The sequence below is a fragment of the Cheilinus undulatus genome, linkage group 22 (genome assembly GCF_018320785.1).
Source record: "Cheilinus undulatus linkage group 22, ASM1832078v1, whole genome shotgun sequence".
Classification (NCBI taxonomy): Eukaryota; Metazoa; Chordata; class Actinopteri; order Labriformes; family Labridae; genus Cheilinus; species Cheilinus undulatus.
This window is the reverse complement of record NC_054886.1, coordinates 30,751,586-30,774,776: the sequence shown is the minus strand read 5'-3', so window position 1 is coordinate 30,774,776 and position 23,191 is coordinate 30,751,586. Positions and strand designations below refer to the sequence as shown.

The 23,191-nt window shown below is 38.8% G+C and overlaps 1 protein-coding gene across 1 annotated transcript; it reads left to right on the top strand.

Moving 5' to 3' along the window:
- Positions 1–289: 289 nt before the first annotated feature.
- Positions 290–11,319, top strand: zgc:77880 (zf-DHHC domain-containing protein). Its single transcript, XM_041778805.1, has 9 exons — positions 290–423; positions 3,507–3,595; positions 3,685–3,758; positions 4,221–4,333; positions 4,418–4,479; positions 4,580–4,700; positions 4,787–4,859; positions 7,077–7,263; positions 7,346–11,319. The coding sequence occupies exons 1-9, from the start codon at positions 299–301 to the stop codon at positions 7,435–7,437; spliced, it is 936 nt and encodes a 311-aa protein (XP_041634739.1). The 5' UTR covers positions 290–298; the 3' UTR covers positions 7,438–11,319.
- The last annotated feature ends 11,872 nt before the right edge of the window (positions 11,320–23,191 follow it).

The following is a 23,191-nucleotide window of genomic DNA, read 5'->3' as shown; positions in this document are numbered from 1 at the left end:
CATTACCATGGTTATAATACAATCTGCAATATTCAAAGGCAAAGAAATGAATAAGTCAACCACTCAAGGAAGCATTGGATATTTACTTACGCTATTATTGCAGTATAAAAGTAAATACATCGATTTATGTCCTCTCAGAGCTTCCATCAGAAAGTTGAAGATAAAATAGTAAAACTGGCTCATGGGTAAATTGCCCTTCAATGTGTGTCGCTATTTCCCGCGGACTTTAAACGCATCATCGTGTTTCATGGTGACGTCACCCGGAAGAGGGGGACGGGGGGGCGGAGCCCGGCAGAAGATGGCGTCTCTTCGCTGTAGGCGAGACCCCTGCGGCGTTATCTGTCTGATTTTAACTTATTTCAGCGTGTTTTACGCGGACTACGTGGTCATACAGTATGTCCTCATCCCCGCCTACTCGGACAGGTCAGTACTTTGTGTTTTTATTTCAGGACAGCCGTTAAAAAACCAACATGGCGCCCGCTGCTCTGCGCTGTCTCCATTCATTTGAGAGCAGACAGGTTTGACAGCATCCTCACGCTTTTTCTCACCGCTGAATCCTCATAAAACTAGTTTTTCTGACTGGAACTGACATTTATTTATTCTCAGACGGATGTTTGAAACGGTTTAGTGACGGGGGAAATATCACGAGGTGGTTTTTCGGTTTGTTTACGAGCTGAGGGTCTGAGCCGTATCAGCCAGTCAGCTGTTTGAGGAGGAGGATCCTGTTGTTGTTTATCAAGGAGACATAAACAAAATAAACAACAGATAAAACACTAAAGCCACGATTCAATACAGTTGACGATGCTCGGTTCTAGATAAGATCTGATCACGACTTTCTTTTTTTTATAAAGATATTATTAAACTGAAGTCGGTTTATGAATGAAAGTGATTCTTAATTTTAATTCTGGAGAAAAAAGTAAAATGTTCCTCTCTGCTGTTCTTTATAAACATGAGGGCTAATGCACTCTACATTAGAGGTTGGTTAGTGACTTTTTAAGCAATGTAAATGTTTTTTTATCAAGAATTCTACTTTCAGTGTCATTTTTCAGCAGTCCACTTCTAGTAAGAGAAGTCAAACGTCGAATTTTCAATTATATTATTCAAAACAGTTTAGTAAAATTGATTTGAATTGCCCTTATTTGTTAGGATATTGCTGTAACAGTGCTAAATTGTTTATGGGTGGGCTTTTTTATACAGAAAATAATTTGGAAAAAAATAATCTTTAGGGATACACAGCATTTTTGGTTTGATATCTGTATTATCAGAGAGTGAATTATTGATATCAGATATATATATATATAAATTTTTGTTTTGTCAAATCTGACAATGTCAGCTGTAAATATAGGGCACATGTGGACTTGTAAAAGTTAGTGGAGTTTAAGGCTGGATGAACAGAAACATGTCAGCCACAGTCATTTTCTTTGTTTATCCTCATTTCTTGAATTTTAAAGTGTTTTAAGGGCTGAATTGTGTTTCTTTGATCACCCTTTATCTGTTCAAATGAGTTAAGGATTGAAGTTTTAGGTCTGAGCTACCTTTATCAGTTTCACTTTCAGCAAAAAATCATTTGTAAATATCAGTTTACTACAAAATTCATATGTCATTTATCCCTAATATTTTGCGAATGAAAATCAGTTTTAGGTTCAAGTTAAACCTTGTAATAGTATTGACACAGGTGATTTTACAAATGCTAAATAGTTGATGGCTTTAAATTTACTGAGAAATGTTTACTAAGTATTGCTGAGTCAGTATTAATAAATGAAGCTCAGCATTAGTTCATGCAGGACACAGTAGTCATAAGCCCTAGCTGATGGCCAGCTGATCACCTCCCAGCTCCCACAGCCAATCACAGCTCTTTCTCTCAAAACAGTGTTCCATTTAAATAGTTCTCACTAATCCCTGCTTACATTATTGCTGATTCTCCACGATGCTGCTGGCAAAGCTAACCTCCTCCACCCCAGTCTCCTCCTTTATAGCATAAAGTTTCACCTCCTCCACCCCAGCCTCCTCCTTTATAGCATAAAGTTTCACCTCCTCCACCCCAGCCTCCTCCTTTATAGCTTAAAGCTTAACCTCCTCCACCCTTGCCTCCTCCTTTATAGCATAGAGCTTAATCTCCTCCACCCCAGCCTCCTCCTTTATAGCATAAAGTTTCACCTCCTCCACCCCAGCCTCCTCCTTTATAGCTTAAAGCTTAACCTCCTCCACCCCAGCCTCCTCCTTTATAACATAAAACTTGTTCCACCCTCATATTCAGATTCATGCTACTTTGGATTAATTTCTTTTGAGCTAGTTTTAATGTATTCAGTACACATTCTCATTTATGTGTCCACTCATATGGGGGTTTCTAGCTATGCACTCCCTGGAAAATCAAAACATTGACTAACCCAGGGAGCATCTTTAGAGCAGAGCCTTCTCCACCAAGTAAAACTGCACATCCATTTTTCAATAAAATGTTTAGATATGTAACAAAAGTGTTCCTGACTGAAAAGTAAATATTAAGAACCGTTGTCCTCTGTAGTGCTGCACGTTTAGTAATATGTTCGACTGATTTTATACTGGACAAAATTGCAATTGTGATTACAGTATAATGCATAAATGCTTTTCATTTGCACTTTTCCCTCACTGATCAACTAAATTAATACAAGGAGGGACTTGTGTTAAAATTTTCAAAATAAATGGCAGAGTAGGAGATAATCTGACTTGTCTTTCAGGGATACAGTTTCCACACTTAGAGCTGCTGATAATGCCAGAACAGGATAACTTTGATTAATCATGGTGATATTTCCTTACAAATTACAAATACAAATACAATACAAATTACAAATACAAATTACAAATCCGAACAAACAAAAAATCATTACTGAGGGAAGTGGAGGTGAACTTTTGTAAACTAAAGGCGGATTTCTGTAAATCTACACTGTAGCATCTGCCTTAGGTGTGTAGCCCTGTGCACCTTCTTTAAAATATAACCACTGGCTGAAACAATCACACTGCATGCCCCTTGATTGGCCAGCTGGTTAGCCTACAAGTATTTTGTGTGAGCTTTAGAGTGAGGTAAATGGCTATCGACAGTGATATGGCAAGTTAAATCTACTTCCATGCATCCATTTTTCTCTTGGTGGCCGAACAAGAGCGAGACATTACCGTCCTCCGCCTCAGCTGATTCAGTGGCCATACTTTCCATCGCCTCTCTTTTCTTCTTTGCAATAACTGCAGTAAAATCAACCTGTATTTATCAGTTAAAACTCTAGCATAACGCAGGTACAGTTGCAGTCGTTTCTTACTCACAAACATGCAGGAAATGTGGCAGCAGGACCAGGAACTGGTGTAAAATCACTCTTCAGTGTAGCATTTGGAAGTTTTTAAGATGGTGAATTTTACAGTTAAATAAAAAGCATATTTGTAGACGATAACAGTGGCAAACAGCTACAAATGATGGAATTATGATTATTTCTGTAATAAAAAAGTATAATTGTGCATTATTTGCCCTCTCTCTCTGACAGTGTGTGGTGCACTCTACATGGGTCAGTGTTTAACTTGATTCTGCTGCTGCTGCTGGCCTGTCACTCCAAAGCCGTCTTCTCAGACCCTGGTCAGTAACCGTCTCACTCCGTTTTTACATGAAAAACAAACAAATTTACTTATAATGAGGCCTCTACTGAATGTGTTGTTTTTCTGCAGGCATGGTGCCTCTTCCTGACACAGCTATAGACTTCTCAGACCTTCGGTCGCAGTCGTCTCGGATGAATGAACGGGTAAGCTTTTTAAAAACACAGGGAATCTATTCCACTTAGTCAAGTTTAAAGGTTAACAGATATTTAGAAAAGAAGATGGAGAATTTTCAAGCACAAATTAAAAGTGTCACACCGATAATGTCGACCTTTCAGGAGTTTATAGAGCTACAGAGAGAGACAATAATAGGGAGAGACTGTGGTTTCTAACTGATGATAACACATGTGTATTTATCTGCTGTTGACTCTGTATTTACATGTTCACAGCTGTACTTTTGTCTGCTTCAGCCTTTCATTATCTTCTTATGAGCTTGATGACAGACGTCTGAACCACATGGACTCAGGTTTTAGCTTTTTATTGTTCTGCTGCTGACTGGTTCTTTGTTTTCCTAGACTTTCACAGCTCAACCAAACACAATCGTACTTGTGTCTACTAGATATAAAATTAAACCGATGTAGTGTTGACGTGCTGCGTCGCCGTTTCAGGGCTGTGAAGGTTGGACGGTTTGCAGTCGATGTGAAACATACAGACCTCCCAGAGCGCATCACTGCCGCGTCTGTCAGAGATGTATACGCCGCATGGACCATCACTGTCCCTGGTGAGAAAAACACCATCCAGACTCAGTTTCCTCCCATGTTCTCAGCTTGGTCCCTTAATTTAAATCATTTTAAATGTGTTTTAGGATCAACAACTGTGTGGGAGAGTTGAACCAGAAGTATTTTATCCAGTTTCTCTTCTACACAGGTGAAACAAGCAACACACTTCAGGCTTACAGTAATATACGTTCAAGCAGCTTATTTGCACATGATGCCTGTATTGTGAATGTGTTTGTGTGTTCTTGCAGGCATGGCCAGTCTGTACTCGCTGGTGTTGGTGGTGTCAGCCTGGGTCTGGAGGATAAGAAGTGAGAGAGAAGGAGACGCAGAGAAAGAAGGAGAGGAGACGCCCAGCAAACACCTGATAGTGTGAGTCTTCTGCAGGGAAATGCCGAAGCTTTATTCTAGTGTAAAATCAGCTAAATCAGTATTTTTCATGTGATTCTCGTTCTTAGTGCTCACTACATCATCCTCCTGGTGGAGTCGGTGTTGTTCGGCGTGTTCGTCATGGTCATCTTCTACGATCAGGTACTGAAACCAGGATTCCTGCGGATCCTTGATATTGGAGATTTGAGGATTCCCCAAAAATATAACTTATATTTGATATTTCAGACTGAAATAGTTTTAAAAGCTTGACTGGTTTTAAGTTGATACATTTATTAATATATATTATTTTTACAGCAGTTTTTAGAAAGCGGGCATTTTTTGTCATTAGGGACAAATGTGTTATGATATTAAAGGACTGCTTTCCAAATTATTATGCAAATGATATTTTTCTCAGTTTTTCCTAAATAGTCAATGCAAGTGACAGTCAGTATAATTTTCAAGTCATCATCCATTAGAGCATAATTCAAATGCAGCTAAACAAACTTCCCAGTGATAACTTTTTTTTTTTTTTTTTCCAAAAATAAAAAACTCAAAATGTGCTGTTCCACATTATTATGCACAACAGAGTTTCAAAACATTTTATAGGTGGTAAAGAACTGAAAATGTTCATTATGAATTTGCACCATTAGGAGGTCATATTTACTAAAAACAAAGCTATTTCAATCAAAAACATCTTAACAGGACAAGTTCCATGTTAACATAGGAGCCCTTCTTTGATATCACCTTCACTATTCTTGCATCCATTGAACTTGTGAGTTTTTGGAGAGTTTCTGCTTGAATTTCTTTGCAGGATGTCAGAATATCCTCCCAGAGCTGCTGTTTTGATGTGAACTGCCTCCCACCCTCATAGATCTTTAGCTTGAGGATGCTCCAAAGGTTCTCAGTAGGGTTGAGGTCAGGGGAGGATGGGGGCCACACCATGAGTTTCTCTCCTTTTATTCCCATAGCAGCCAATGACACAGAGGGATTCTTTGCAGCATGAGATGGTGCATTGTCATGCATGAAGATCATTTTGCAAGGGAAGGCACGGTTCTTCTTTTTGTACCATGGAAGAAAGTGGTCAGTCAGAAACTCTATATGCTTTGCCGAGGTCATTTTCACACCTTCAGGGACCCTAAAGGGGCCTACCAGCTCTCTCCTCATGATTCTGGCCAAATCATGACTCCGCCCACTCCTTGCTGATGTCACAGCCTTGTTGGGACATGGTGGCCATCCACCAACCATCCACTGCTCCTCCAATCTGGACCATCCAGGGTTGCATGGCACTCGTCAGTAAACAAGACTGTTTGAAAATGAGTCTTCATGTATTTCTGGGCCCACTGCAACCGTTTTTGCCTGTGAGCATTGGTTAGGGGTGGCTGAATAGTAGGTTTATACACGACTGCTAGCCTCTGGAGGATCCTGCACCTCGAGGTTGGTGGGACTCCAGAGACACCAGCAGCTTCAAATCCCTGTTTGCTGCTTTGTAATGACATTTTAGCATCTGCTCTCTTAATCCGATGAATTTGTCTGTCAGAAACTTTCCTCATTATGCCTTTTTCTGCATTAACCCGTCTGTGCTCTGAATCAGCCACAAATTTTTTCACAGTACGATGATCACACTTAAGTTTTCCTGAAATATCTAATGTTTTCATTCCTTGTCCAAGCATTGCACTATTTGAGGCTTTTCAGCAGCAGAGATCCTTTTTCTTTCACATATTGCTGAAACCTGTGGCCTGCTTAATAATATGGAACGTCCCTCTTTAGTAGTTTTTCTTTTAATTGGGCTCACCTGGCAATCTAATGATCACAGGTGTCTGAGATTGATTTCAGTGATCCAAAGAGCCCTGAGACACAATACCATCCATGAGTTTAATTGAAAAAAAATTAATGTTTATGACACTAAAATTTGATTTACATAATAATTTGGAATGCGGTGTAAAAGGTCTAAAAAAGTCTTAAATTTGATTTTTAAAAGTTTTGAGGAACTGTGAAACAGAGACACGTCTGCTTCTATCACCTCAAGAACTTTGAATCTAAAGTGACCTCTATTTATGAAACGGTTAAGAAATGTTACTTTAGGGAACTCTCATTTCCTTTTTCCATGTCTGTGTGGCAACAAGTAGGAAATAGAAATGGGGCGTTGGGGTCAGAGCATGTGGCCTTAGATTCATGATAGTCTCAAAAAAGATTGAAAAATGATGTAGATAAACCAACAACATTGGCTCATGACTTTGGTTTTTGGCCACAGACGCTCTGAGTCAACCAACTTTTATGCTAGCATCCTTTCTCAAAGTTTGAGGGCTAAATGTGGATTTGAATGAATTCATAATAAACATAAAGAACAATAACACCACTCTTCTTCCTCTGCTGCTGTAGTTGGTCTCCATCATCACGGATGAGACTCCCATAGAGCAGATGAGAAATCGGCTGATGATCAAGGACAGAGCCTCCTCATCTTCCTCCTCGGCCTCCACCTCCTCCTCCTCGGCCTCTCAGCCGCCTATCCACCCCCCACACACCCGCAAGCCGAAGCTGGCTCTGCTGCGGGAGGTTTTTGGAAGAGGTGGGTTTATGTAAATCATCCTCACCTTCCTGTTTCAGCTCCAGGATGAGAAGCTGTTTGAACGTGTCCTCTTTCAATCCAGGGTCGGTCTTCTGCTGGCTTCTTCCTCTCCACTCCAGCCCTCCGTCAGTCGGTGGCATCAGCTACTCAGCGCTGCCCGACTACGACGTCTGATCCAGGATGGTGAGGAAGGTTTCATCTGTGTGAGAGAGAGGGGAATTTCTGCCTAACTCTGATGTCTTATCTTTGGACCTGAGAGGTGAAGAAGAAGGACGATGAAGGCAAAGACTGGGGTGAATGAATGTATGAATGAATGAGGCTGTTTGTGTGGCTTTAACCCCGAGATCTAGAAACGATCAGCCTCAGACTCATGAATTTACTATCTTTTTCCTTTCATGAAGGAAAAATCAGATGTCACCCATATTTCCTGGTATGTTACTGAACTCAGTGTATTTTTTAATAGTTTAAATTCTGTGGAAGAGTTAGCTTCCTGTTGACACTGACTTACCTGGGTGCTTTATATATTTATATTCTGGACATTGTGATATCTTTAGGGTTTACTTTACAGGAATTCAAAAGTTTCATGCACTAAAACTGCAAACATTCAGGAGCAAAATTATTAAGAAGGGAAATGGACTGAATTCACTCATGAAATGACCTCCAAATGCATTCTCAGAGTTTATTCGTGCTATTTAAAAATGGGAATTTGCAGCTGAATTTTAAAAGAACCAAAGGTAAATTTATTATTTATTTTAATCCTCTTGAGCTAAAGATATCAAATACACAATCAGAAGCACTCCTTCTGATTTTACTAAATCAAACATTTTCAAATAAATCAACAATATTAACGTAGATTTATATTTTCCATAAAGAACAAATGGCTAAAAGGGAGATTGAAAAGAACTAAAATAGTACAATAGTTTAAAAACAGAAGAAAATTAAATGTTTTTGAGGTTGTGGTTTGCTGCTTTGGGGTTCATAAGCAAACAAAACAGTGAAGATAGCTATGAAGAGATTCATTTTTATGTGTTCTATCTTGTTAACTTTCTCCTGTGTTTATCCTGAACTTCAAAAACTTGACTAACTTTACTGTGTTACAGATTTTATCCACTACACACACAAACATTTACTTTCAATAACGTTTTTTTTCCTGGGGTCTAACCCTCATCCTGAAACCTAAAACCTACTTCCTTTACACTAATTTTAATTATTAACTGCTTCCTACAGGAATGGCGCACCTAATGTCCTCATTTGGCTAAGTGGTCCCTGTTTGACCAGCATCTTTTAAATATTCCCATAAGGATACTAAATCAGGAGTGTGTCCACACACAGGGTTACATTTAAGCCACATCATGAGGACTGTTACAAAGCTTAAGTTTGGTGGACTGCCTTTCTTCACATAGGTGATAAAATACATATCTTAAATTAATCCCCATCATATCACACACAAACACATGCTGAGAGTGAGTACATCTCTGTGTTCTGCTAATTCTCAACAAAGGGATGATTCCTAACTTATTTATTGTTTTCTTATTTTTCTTTGGACTTAACTCTACCAAAAAGTGTATTTTTATGTGACGGTTGAAGCTGCCTTTTGTTACTGTTTCAGGTTTTACTTTTCTGCATATGTAGTAATAATTATAAAGTTTGTAATGATGAAAGTAACAGAAGAAAGCCACAAGAGGTTGAATCTCCTGCTACTTGTCTTTTACCAACAGCTCTTACTTGATTTATTTCACCTAGTGTAAGCTTGCCGTTTATTACCTCATTTTTACCCTTCTTTCCACATATGTATGGTTACGGAAGTAAGTCAACCAGAAGTCCATTCATTCCTATGGGAACCTTTGATGAGTTCCTTTTCCTCTTTCAAAACAAAAGTCAGTTTTCATCCAAACAAGGAGTAAAGCAATCTTAGCTCGATACTTCGCAAACATACAATAAAAAATGGCAAAGTCAGTTGTTAACCTTGTTAGGTTACTTTCAAATACCATGCTTTATTTTTTACAACAATTCAACTGCCTTTCTCACCACTACTGCCGCTGTAATGAACTTGTTTTTTCCCCAGATTCATCAATCGTTGGACACGCATTCACAGAAATGGTAGAGCTAATGAAGGTAGCTGAAGCTAGCTTGATAGAATCTCCAGTAATTTACAAGCTGCAGCAGAAATAGTACTCCACATTAAGCGCTGTGTGACCCCAAAAGGTGCAATTTAGTCTTGTTTTTTTCAAAGCTGACATTTTAGTATGGATTTGAAAGTGCAGAAGAAACCAGAAACCCTAAGGTATCTTCGCCCCTCCTTGTGTTTTTATGTATGTATATATTGTCATTCCAACTTAACTTTTAAGTTTCAGATACAGAAGGGAACATTTTACAAATGCTTGATTTTAATTTTATTTAATGACATGATTCTAACAAAGTATTTACAGCAATCCTATAGTGTTTAATAATGAGAACAGTTACCATTTAAGAGATAATATCACTTGTTTCTTCTGAAAATGACACATTTTTTTACATTAAGTGACTTTAATCACATGGAGTGATTCGCCTTTTTCTTATATGTTACAAGGAAACTAAGTTACTGATATCACTGATACATTTCTTTTTGAAACTTTAATTTAGATCATGTTAAACAGTGAAACTAAATGTACTTTCTAGCAAATTAAAAACTTTGAGAGTTTTAGCAATGACCATGAAAGGCCAGTAAAGATGTGTAATTTGTATTGAGACGCTGAGCTATGAGGCTCAATTTAAATTTTCTTATGCAAAAGTGTTATCAATTACTGCATTAAAGTCATCTTTAATACAGCATGATGTTAATTTCTTAAAACAATCTAATTTGAAGTAAATTAGGAGATAAAATTTATGCTTGAAAGCTTATAATTTTGTAATGAGCAAGGTACTTTGCTACATAGTTACTAGCTTATTCTGTTCATTTAGCTCACAGTGTGAATACATGCTATCCTTAGAGTTGAATATATGCTAATGAAGTCACCATCTTCCAAAGTAAAGCTGCCTTATTCCTCTTATGTTTGGAACTGAAAGGAGATGGAAGCTTGAGAGATTCAAGTCGTTAATTAAAAGGTTTCCAGACACTATTTTACAGGATGGCACACTCACACCATATCCTTTTCTACTGTTGTTTCATTAGCCAGACATAGGAAATTTTATAACGGTGATGTGCAATTCTCCTGAAGGGAAAGTTACTGAAACTCTGAAACCTTTTTTTGTGTTTTTCGTTTATGATCTGGGTAAAATGACGAGGTTCAAAATGATTTTCAGAATCATGTGGTGCATATATTTTTAGTGCACCTTAAAATCCAGTTTTTCTGAGTCGAAGTTTAACAGAGAATGGTGGAGGAGAGGGCTCTGTAAAATCTGAAAAACTTCCAAAGTCACTCCAAATGAAATGAATTCCGCCGCAACCTCGTTAAACACCTGAAAATGTTTGAAACTGTAAATATTTTTCAGATTTGTGTTGACTGTCAGGGCACTGGCTAGCTTGTTTGACTCTATTGAAAATGCAGTTGATCTGTTTTTGTTTGTTTTTTGTATCAATGTCGATCAAAGGGGTGCGCTTGTTTCGGTTCATCCTTAATGGTGATTTATTTGTTAAAATCTAACCAATGACGACTGGCTGAAACAAAACAAGCTCACTCCATTAGCTGTTCTATGACAGCGGGAAGGAATGTGTGTATAAATAAAGGGGGCCTGAACTTAACGCTCAGCCACCAGCCAAACAGTTCAGTTCAAAGACCTTCAGTTTTACTGACTTCTGTGGCTAAACAGAAAAAGCATTTATATCCTGAGGAGATAATGTACCATTTTTATCGTTTATGAGTTAGTGTCCAGCACATTGCTCCAAAGAAGTTCTTGGCTGGTTGGTTTGAAAGTTAGCTTCATGCCCTGAATATGAAACCAACAAAGAGTTTGATATGTCACTTCATGATGAACAAGTTTACAACCGACTGATGTTTTATTTATTGTTACTATCTTGAAACCGTGACCTGTGTATTATTCCTAATGACATGCTGCTCTGCTTGTTCAACTGGAAGTAAAAACAGACGTCTTTTAATCATTTCTAATGTCTTTTATTAAGGGGTTGATTTTATTTGAATTATTCCTTAGCTATAAAAATTAAACTCTGGGCTTGAATTCCAAACATTATGTTAATTCTACAGTATATGTAGAGGTGTACCTTGGTCAGAATTAACATTTTTGTCCATTAAAAACACAACATACTCATCTGTCCATCCATTTATCCAAGGAAGGGATGTCTTGGTGGACTTGCTTGGCCTGTTAGCCCCGCAACCATAAGCGGATGTAGATGGATGGAAGAACCCAGCAACACAGGCTGAGATCAAGAGGACCAAAATTATAGACATGAGAAATTAAAAGAGAAACAAAGAGGAGTAAAACAAAAAAGAGCGCTAAACAATAAAGGGCATCAAAATGTAAATAAAGGGGGCAAGACTGGATAAACAAATAAAGCAAGATTAAACAAGCTATATAACTATACAAAGGCAGTAAAATTGATTAATGTAATAGCAAAGGTATACAAAAGAGAAGCAATGAAAGAGTTAAAAGAATTAAAATGAGGAAGGCAGGTAATAACAATTAAACACAGCCAAAGGGGCAGGTAAATAAAATTAGATTTACAGGGAGTAAAGGTAAGTAAAAGATTAAGAGGAAATTAAATATGCTAAGAAACTGAAAGAACGTAAGAAAATGCCAACTAAATAAGAGTAAGGAGACAACATCACATAGAAGCAGGTCTATAAAAAATTTGTTTTAAGAAGAGATTTAAAAGATGTCACTGGTTTTGCATGGCTTATCTCCTTGGGTAGGTCATTCCAAAGTCAAGTGGCTCTGGTGGAAAAGGACCTGTCACATTTAGATTTAAGCCTCAACTTTGGAATAAACAGGAGATTATGGTGTGAATTTGTGTTACTGTTGCAGCGGGGAGTTGGTCAACAGAATGTATTTACTTGTCTTTAGACCAGTCAACTACATAGAATAATTGTGTTTAACTGAATGGGAACACTAGTTGGCATCCATTACTTTAGTGCATTACTGCCACCTTCTGTTGGAAAGTTTTGGCTCTGGCAATGGACACAAAATCATAATAAGAAAAAAAATGAAAACAAACTTAGCATTAGTCAATCATAGCCATTTACTATGACTCCCAATTGGCTACCTATACCAACCTAACCTACCTTGAAACTTAAATGCCCCTTTGAACTTAATAAAGGTGCTTTCCTTATTCCTCTGTCTCATTTTTTCCCCCAAATTTCTATATTCTATATTTATAAAAGTTTTGCTTCAGTGGGGACAGAAGAGAAAGCTAGTTGAGGAAATGTCTCTTAATTATCTTGAATTTTGGCATCCCTACAAACAAATATAAAAGGGTTATGTTTTTTTGTATTTTGGGTATTTTCTTTTTTTAATCATTCTTGACCACATTTATTCCAGTTCTCTCTCTTTGAAACAATGTCTGAATGCAGTTTTTATGCCATGCAAATAGCAGTACCTCTGCTGCTTTCAGCCCAACTAAATCATAGTCGTATACCAGGTATAGGCTCACTATAATAGGTGGCTGAATGGGGCCAGACAGAATGACAAATTACCGCTCAATACAATATAATGTGAAAATCTGTGTTGAATTTTTGTAATGTTTTTAATATTCTCAATACCAAGATAAGCTTTATTGAATCATTTTAACCAGTCTTTTCCAGGTGATCATTTTTGAAGAATGGTAGCCACACCCATAAGTATAGATCTGTTAACCAATAGGCTGATTGGTCACTCTGATGGCAGGAGTGGCAATCATCCATCAACGGTACGGTCAGGAAATATTCAACAATAACCTTAAGTGAAACATTTCCATACAGTAAATTATACACAAAACAACAAAATTCTCATAAAAACATTTTAATTGTATGACAGCTGTAATAATCACCTTTTTAAAAGATGTACAGAATTAATTTTGAATAAATTTGTTGTATTTTGAGTTTTGTAGTTTTAAGTCTAGAGAGAGAATATGTTGAAATTCTCTCCTCTTTTCTTCTTTTTTTATTTTTCATTTTCAGAAATCTAACAAGACTGTAAAATGTCTCAATTTTTCTTTATCTGACCAACACAGCATATTACGCTGCATAAAAGTGAATGAATGATCTGTTTTATTCACAATATGATCAAGTTACCTTGAGAAGGATAAACATGGAGTGGATCCAACAATGTTTTATACTAATAAAGTCTACATGAATGACATACAGATCACCAAGACTTCAACCCCTCAAATCAGGATGTCCCCCAGCTTAATAACGTTAACTCTAAAAGATTTCAAAGGACTGAGCCCCAAAAAGCTTTTCTCTTTTTATGCCCTTACTGTCAGCCTTGTAACCCAGAATGTGAGTTGTATGGTCTCTGTCTTTTTGCCCTTTTCTTTTCCTTCTCACTGTTATTTATAAGTATGATTTTGTATTTTTAGTTTACATTTTTTTTATTTTAACAGTGCTGACAGCATCACTGCATTTATAGCACTATGATTATGGTCTGAACCTTGTGTTTTCAATAGTTGACCTTTTTTAGTGTTCCCTTATATCCTTTACAATCCATAACAAGTTCCTTTTTCTGTGGTTAGATTCCCATCAACCTACATCAACCTGAAATTCCTTGTTCTCTTTCAGAATAAAAGCAGGTCCAAACAGGAAGTCAGTTACCCTTGGTTTAAGATGAAACAGTGGGATTTCAAAATGCGAAAAAAAAGCGTAGATGTCCAAGATTTAAAGTTCCAGTAGAGCAACCGGGTGGACCTGTTGGCTTCTCGAACCAGATGGTGTCACTGTGGTTCTTGCTCCATTTACACTCGGCCTCTAAAGATGGCCAAAAAGTGGTGCAGCGGTACCCCATATGCCTCTGCCTTTGCTTTTAAGACTGCTTCGACCTGGAATAGAAATTACATAGAAAGTGATGGCATAACATTAGGGTTAACTTGGAAATGCTTGTGAGAAGAGCAGCTGGAGGTATGCTAGAGCTGGTGCTGATAAACTGAAGCATCTTTGACTTAAAGTGACAGCAATTAGATTAGTTAGATCACACCTGGAACAGGCCCAAAACACCCCAATTTTTTTCAATTTATTCAGAATGGTAGATTTCCTGTTGGAGTTGGGGTTCTGCTCCAAGAGACTTTTTTGTAGATTTCCCTAAGCCGAATCTGTCCACCAAATTTCATAACTCTGGGTGGAAGTAACTTTTGGGGCTGTTCCATTGAAGCACAAAAAGTGGCGCCATTGAGGCAATTCCTGATGGCCAGTCGTGACACCTGTCCAACCTTGTATTTTTCAGAACACATATGCATGCCCATTTTCTTTCGTTTTAAGCATGGTGCCCAAAAGGGTGGGGGAAATAATAATGACGAACCCGACTGTTTAGATTACTATAGGGCTCTCCACCACTCAGTGCTTGGGCCCTGATTAAAAGGCAAGTTCATTTACATTCATTAATAAAAAGAGCAACTCAGAATGCAGAGTACCAAAAGAAAAACACAAGAAAAAATATAACATATTAGCCAGACATCTATTGAACTTATCAGCTTTAAATATAAACCAAATGCCTGTATCTACATATCTAAGATGTCTGCATATAATATTTTCATGCTACAACAGGATGACATGAAACTGATGATTACCTCTGGCATTAAGGCAGCAATTTCCTTGTCAGTCACTGGAAATGGAGTGGAAATCCTCACTCTCAGTCCAAGGATATCTAGAAAGAGAGTGATTCAGGATTTCAAGGAAGGCAAGAAGAAAACAGCAATGTTCCTTAGATGTCACACTCAAGGCGGTAAACTCTAAAGTAGTTATCATGTCGTACTGTTATTTTCATGATTGTTTATCACATAAATGTTGAGATTGTGGCCTCTGTTGTTTTGTTTTTAGATTATGGTACTGAATTATGGATAGATGCATCCATCCAACCATGACGGACATGGTTGTAGTGTCAGTAGGCTAAGTAAGCCACCCTAGACATCCCTCTCATCCAGCAACTTTTCCAGCTTCCTGTTAGGGAAAACCCAGGGAGTTCACAGTCAAGACAAGACATATAATCCCTCAAGGAGGTTCTGGTCTACTCTAGGGTCTCCTCTTGGTTGGACATACCCTAAAAACAACCAAAGGGATCAGATGCCTGAAGCATCTCAATGTGAAGCGTCAGAGGCCCTACTCTGAACTCCCTCTGGATGATCCCAGATACCATCTTGAGGGAACTCTTTTCACTGCTGAGTAATCATTTCACAAAGCTCGTGACCATAGGTGAGGGTTCGAAGATAGACTGAAGGGTAAATCAAAAGTCTGTGAAAATGGAGTAACATCAAAGTAATGTAGCTTGAATACAGTCCAGAATGGTTAACCTTACTTTGTGAATGTAAATACATACACTGAGTTTTACCATCCATTATCTACACTGCTCCTACCATTCAGGGTCACATGGGTTTGGAGTCAATCCTGGCTGTCAGTGGGTGAGAGGAAGGGTCACCACTCAGTCACAAGGCTGACAGACAACCAGCCATCCTCAATTAACCCAAAAAACAATGGGACTAATCCACAATGACTTTTGGTTACACTAATCCAAACCTGGCCATGCTGACTTACTTTTCCATCACCAGTTTGGCCTCACTGGGCTACGCCGAGCTACACCCAGAATGGTCTTGCTCTGGAGCAGGACACAAGCCCAACCTCCAGTGATATCCCAGTGATTCGTCATCATTGCTGGACACCTTACAGTGTTCAATTGATTTTCTCAGCAAACTGGCGTTGTCGGCAGGATGACGATATATATGCTTACTGGCCAAGGAAGGATGAAGATCTCTACAGCCACTGCACATGACCAAGCTGCCTCAGCTGGGGCTTGAAGTAATCCAAGGTTACAAGTTAAAAAATAAGATATTTGGGGAAAACATAGGACAGAATTTCTTCGACTGTAACAATCCTAACCACCAAGACAGCATGCAGCCCAGGATCATCATTATCAAACATAAATAATAGCAAGGAGGTAGCAGAAGGCTACATTTAACTTCATGAAGAGGTCCCATCCCTCTCAGGGTTTTCAGCATCCATTATTGTTGTAATTACCAAAAATGACCTTGAATATAAAAGTACAACATGATAACATATGTTTTCCATCCTGAGCATGATACCACAGGAACAAGGCCGATGAGGAAATATGGACCATGTGACCATATTTCTATTGTTTGAGATTAACGTCATTGTCATGATAAAGTAATAGTGAATGGTGGTCATACATTGTTGGACGTCTGTGATCTCTGGGGGGAATGGGCTATCCTCTGGTGTAGTCATTGTCACATGCAAGAGAATTGAAAAAGGGATGTTGGTAATGCCGTCCATACAATCAGAAATGACTTTAAAACAACAGAAAGAGTTCAGCTCACCTGCCACCGTTACAATGACACATCGTTGCTCTGAGTGATACTTAGTTCCACTAAAGAAATTCATGAAGAGTTTGGTTAAAAAATGGAAATTCTATTTAGAAACATCGATTAAAAATGTTACATTGAGTAAAATGTGAATTAAAAACTGAAAACAGTGATCTGCAAATCATTTTAATCCTTTATTCAGTTATATACAGAACACATACAAAACATTCAGTGTTCAAAATGCTAAACTTTGTTTTTTTAACATACACAACATTCCTAATGCCTGCAACATGTTCCAAATTAGTTGGGACAGGGGTAAGAAAAGACGGGGAAAGGTGAACATTCAACAGGTGAGAAGATTAATTGGTATCAGGAAAGACTGCCCATAAAGGGGGTTGATGGAGGTCAGCAAAATCATGTCCCATTATAAAGTTATACTACTGTGATAACTATATTTCATTTTTTACCTGATCAATATCCATTCTTATCAATGCAACATTTTTTAAATGTATTTGCGCCAAACTTGCAAAGCAGATGGGTTTGCCAGACTCCTTCTCTGTCATCAGGCAAATCCATCTTGAAAGCTCCAATCCACAACATTTGTCCCGAACTGGACACTGTTTGGATCAATCATTTTTATTGGAGGAGAGTGAGGCAGTAGCTATTGGCAGGGTTTTGTTGTACTTGATGCGGTTTTCATCGGCTGCCTACAGTGCAAAAATGATCTCAGATGTAGCTTTAGAATTGCGTTACTTTTTCTAGAACTGGACCACGTTTCTGTATGAAATAGGGAATAAAGACCACATTAAAAGCTTTTCTTGATGTGAAACGTGTTTTTCTGCCAACCTGCTTGGGCATGAGTTTATGAAAGTTTCAGGGGAAAGGGTTAGTTGTTGCGTGAGTGGTTGTATACAATGTCTGCTTGTAGAGCGATTAGCTCAGATGTAGCCCCAGTGGCCGTTTTGTCAGAACTGGACTTCATTCCTTTATTAAACCAAGGGCTTAGAGCAACTCTGAAAGCTTTTCATTACAGAGAAGATGTTTTCGCTCTTCTCCCAGCCTGTTACGGGACAAATTTGTGATCGTCATGGGATGGGGATTGCCAATGGCTGCTGCTGCGGTTGCAGTTAGCTTGGATGTAGCTGTAAAAAAGCAGCAGTTTAATCAGAACTGGACCAAATTTATTTGTAAAACAAGAGCATAGAGCCACACCAAAAGCTTGTCTCAGCAGAGGAGATGTTTTTGCACGTACCCCGGCCAGCCTTGGCATCAATTTTCTTTACCCGAGAAGCTCCGGCATTAACAATCTACGGCAGCGGTAGCCTGTCAGCTCAAGAGTAGCGCATGTGTGGAACATCATTTGGTCTTGTCGCTCTGATTGGACCGTCATGTATGTGACAGACAGAATGTTCCTCCAATCACCTTCTGAGAATTTTTTTTTAAAGTCCTGCATTTCCCAAATGCTTTCAGTGGGAGCTTTCCCAGATGAATGTGGAATATTTGCATGCAATGTACATACAAGAGTCTTGTCAGGTTAATAGTTTATAGCCTTCTTAAAAATGTAAACCCCTTTTCTTAAAAAGACAGTTAAAATAAGTTTAAAGTGGCAAAACCTCACACTTTTGAACAATCAAAATGTATTTCAAGTAAGAATGGGAAAGAATTCCACTTTCTATAACCACGTTTGACTGCTTTCTACAGAGAAACTCTAAAGTTCATTAGTCTGCGTTGATTATCTTTGAGCTGTATTCAGTTAAATATAAGTTGGAAGAAATTTGTAAATCACTTCTATTTTTATTCACATTTTCCACAGTGTCCCAACTCTTTTGAATCGGGTTTTAATAATGACAGTATAACAATTTGAAATAAAAATGAAGACTCACTTCAAAAGTGCTTGGACAACAAAGCAGATTGGATGTATCTCTCCACCTTGACCCTCATGAGGTGTCCATCTCACCATGAATTCTCCTGGTCCAACCATTGTCTGGTTTAGAGAAGATGGCCCACTCCGCAGCAACTCAGAGATCCTTCACCAGACAGAAATGTAAGTTCCTGAAGGCTAATGTTTATTCCTGAAGGCTGAGTTCCATCTAAAGAGTGCCTTTAGTTGTTTTTCTTGTGACTTACAGTGACATATTTGCCCGTGCGTTGATTCTGATTTCCAAGGGCTGATTGACGTGGGTGCTGAGCCGAGCTCCATGCACCGGGGTTGGAGGCAGGAACTTGGGCAGAAAGAGTCCCTCTGTGCAAGACGGCACCTCAGGATCCACTAGAACATCAGAGAACATCATTGTTGTTGCTTTTCATTGAACATGTCTGCAAGAAACACTTCGCAAAGATCAGTTTAGCTGGTGGGGTTTACATTTAATCAATCTGAGTAATTTTAATCTCACCTCTTAGAACAAATTGGACAGGTATTTTGCTGATAGCATTGTTGGGAGTCACTGTCTCTGACTCCAAAGGTTGACTCAGAGCGATGTTATTCAATGGAAAGTCCTCCATCATCAGTTGGACAGCATATGGACCTTCATTTCTGCGACTGGTGGGGCTGAATGACAACAAACAAGACTGCAAAAGAGACATTTCTTTTAATCCCTCTATGTCAGCACTTGCCAAGGCTGGATGCAATTGGTTTACAGCTGTCTCTGTGTCCATTGGGGCCTTTCTGCAGAATGCAATATCTCAAGAAATCTTTGTTGGATTTTCTTTTAATTTTGCACAGTTGTCTTCACTGACTCAAGGATGGACTGGCTGAATTTTGGTGGTGAAAGGTCGAGGTCACAGCCCACATGTGAATGCAATATCCCAAGAAACCTTCCAGGAATTTACCCCAAGCTTTGCTCAAAAATCTTTACCGACTCAGAGATGGTTCATTTAATTTCATATCATAGGTCAAAGTCACTGGGCCTCACAATGGTCCTTGTGCATGTGAAGCAATATCTTAAGAATGCTTTGATGGATTTTCCTCAAACTTTACAGTGGTATCCACTCTGACTCAAGCATGGACTGGTTAAATTTTGAGGTCTTTAGATCTGCCAATGGTCAACTGGTTTACCTCACTGTCAGAACTCTGAGCGTGCAGGGATCAATCCTGGTGGAACTCCAGTTCATTCTTTGTATAAATTCAAAATGAGTTAACATTTTCATGGAGTGGTAAAATGTCTCAGTCCCTTCATCTGCTATGTTCTTTATTTTCTATTCTGAATAAATTATGGGTTACTAGGTTTGAAAATCATTGCAGTCCTTTTAAATGAACATTTTGCACAGCGCCCCAACTTTTTAGTAATTGGGGTTGAACAGTGGCTACTCACTGTAGAGAGCTTAAGAACAGACGGTGGCGTGCAGGGGTTACACTCCAACAGTAAAGCGTTCCCGTATCTGCATTTAACCTGGTCTCCATCAGGGTCAAATGCCAACAGCTGGAAATCTCTCTGACAGTTTGATGGAACTCTGAGAAAGAGAAACAGAACCAGTTTTGGGTTCTTGCAAACAACATGGCATTCCTGTGATTGTAGAGATGTCACATTCACTTATCAGACAAAGACATATAACCACCATCCATGTGCATACCTATCATATTATTGTTTCATCTCTACAACAGAATGCATGTCCACTGGAGCTTGAACCAGCTATTCAAGCTATGCATGCATAGGAGTTTAAAATGAGATTAGAAGATTGATATCATTAGCATCTGTCATGTATGAATGCCTTATAACAAAGGGTGGAACAGGAAAGCACCTAGCATACATGCCTGGCCACTTTATTAGGTACACATGCATCCAAAAGTAAATACAATATCATGAAAAAGCTCATTTTTGTTGTGATGTAATTAAACTTCCATATATTCTGGATTCATCTCATAAGAAGTGAAATATTTCAAGACTCTTTGTGTTTTTATTTTGATGACAAAAAAATCCAAAATATTAAAATATTTAAAAAAAAACACCAATACGACAAAGGATTTATGATACCAGAATGTTCTAGAAATTTGTGTTCATTTCTGCACCTTTTGCACAAATCACTGCATCAAAGTGATGCGGCATGGAGCCAATCAGTCCGTGGCACTGCTTGGGTGTTATGAATTGGCAGCATCCAATGATTTAGGGATGCTGACGTGATCAAGAGGATCTCCTGGAGTTCAAACCAAGCATTAGAACCCAAAAGAAGGGTCATTTAAGTGATTTAAGTAAACGTGCCATGGTTGTTTGTGTCATATTTCACCAGGTTTTTCATGCATAATCGTCTCTAGAGTTGAGGGACAATAGCAAGAAAAAGAGGAGATATCAAATAACTGGTAGTTCTGCCTCATCGAGGTCAGAGGGAAATGACTAGACTGGTTCAAGCTCATTGACACCAATAACTCAACTTGTTATGACAAAAGTATGCAGAAGACCCTTCCTGTCAGCTAACAGGAAACTGAAGCCACTATTCAAACCGGCTCACCAAAACCGGACATTTGAAGATTGAAAAGACATTGCATGCTGCCAGCATGATAATGTGCTATGTGACGTAGCTAAAAATGTGTATGACTGGTTTCTTTAGTGTGATTGCACTTAACGAGCTCTGCATTCAGCAGATTTCAATCAAATACAGCCCCTTTGGTATAAATGTGCAGTTTGTATGATGCTTTAAAGTCCAGCACCTTGTAAAATCCACGGTGTGAGGATTTAAGGCCGTTCTGAAGGCAAAAAAGGGGAAAACCCGATTCTAATTTTGGGTCTGATTGCCCCCTTCACAACCAAAGTCATAGTATTAAAGATGATCTTGCCAGAGTTTCCTGTGTGTTTAGAGCAATATTTCCCTCTCCGATCTACTCACGATCTGAGCAGCTCTGACTTGAATTCATAGATAAAACACATCTAAAGATTACGGTATGAAATCCTGCTGTGTAGGAGCAACACAGAGGACAGCCATGCGGTTATGAGCAGGATTGTTGCCAATAGCCATAAAAGAGGAAGCACAACAAACACAGCCATGGAAGCAATAATAAGCATAAAGTTAAATGGATGTCAGTAACGGAGCAGCAACTTCTTGATTTTTGGCAACAGCATTTCTACAATGTACTGTAAAGCATAGTACGATCCAACTGACCATCTTTTAACAGGTGCGAGGCCTTAAACCTTATCTGATATTTAAAAATACCATCAGGGACCAAAGGGGATTAAGACTAGTTTCTGATGTGTCCAGGAAGTAAGTTTTTTAAGAAAAAGCACACAGTTTTCTACAAACTCTGAAGGGTAGGGGGTTCCCCTGACTTTGGTCCAGACCTTTCAAACAATTATGCAGAACTAGACGACCTGGCTCCTGGCTGTAGCTTCAGATCTTTATGAAATAGACAATGCAATCTGTATTATCCAGCTCTGTCTACATGTAGATGCCAAACTATCCTTGAAAAGGGGGGACACCGGGGACCGAGGAGCTATAAGCAGGACTGTTGCCTGGAATGGAACAATAGCCAATCAGGAAGCAAGCTGACCGAAGGAGGAAGCACATCAAACACAGCCATGGAAGCAATAGTAAGCATAAAGTTAAATGGACGTCAGAGATGGAGGAGCAACTTCTTGTTTATGGCAATATAAGTGTTTATACAACATGAACTTTAAAACCTACTTCAATCAAACTGACAAGGGAGGAGCTGTACTGAAATTGTTACCACAATTGATGGCCCAGTTATCCAACAGGCAGCCCAATCTACATTTTTACTCCAAAGTCACACTGACCACACAAGATTTGGCGTTTCAAGACCGTGGGCTCTTTTTGTTGGCATCTTGTTGCACACTGCACACTTTCAGAACAACACTTAATTTTATTTATCATCATGTATAAGTGTTTACATTTTCAAAATTTGTTACGACTTTTGAAATATTTCAGCGTCTGCCAGGCTTAAAACATCATCGGAAATATTTTTTAAAAAACATGAGGGACCCAAGGGTGTCAGACTATTATCTGGAATGTACAGGAAGTAGTTTAGAAACTCAAACAGAGTCGTGTGAAAACTTTGGAGGGTTTGGGGTTACCCAGAGAGTAGAGCAGAACTTCAGTTATTTACCCATTTCAAGCCTTTTTTTTTGCAAAACTAGACACACTGGTTCCTGGGTGTAACCTCATTTTTGTTTGAAACATAAAAACATCACAGTGATATCACTCTCACCCAGATCTGTTGACATGAAGTTGACCTACATCAACATAGAAACATTTTTGACTAGTACATTGCCAACCTGATGTTCTTTTATGACTGGGGAAAACTATCTAAGAAACTTTTGAAGATGGAATTGGAATAATCCAAAGACAAATCAATTTGACCTTACAGTCCAGGGTATAGTAGCAGAGAATGGGGCGTGGCTTACCTCAAAGCAGGCAGGGTGGTGGTCTGGGGTGATCTGTTGGCCTGGCCGGTGTCTGATCGGGTTCTCACATCCACCAGAGTCACAACTTTCTGATTTTTGATGCCGTTCACATTTTCTATCCAGGTAGCATTACTCAACCTGTGGTGGA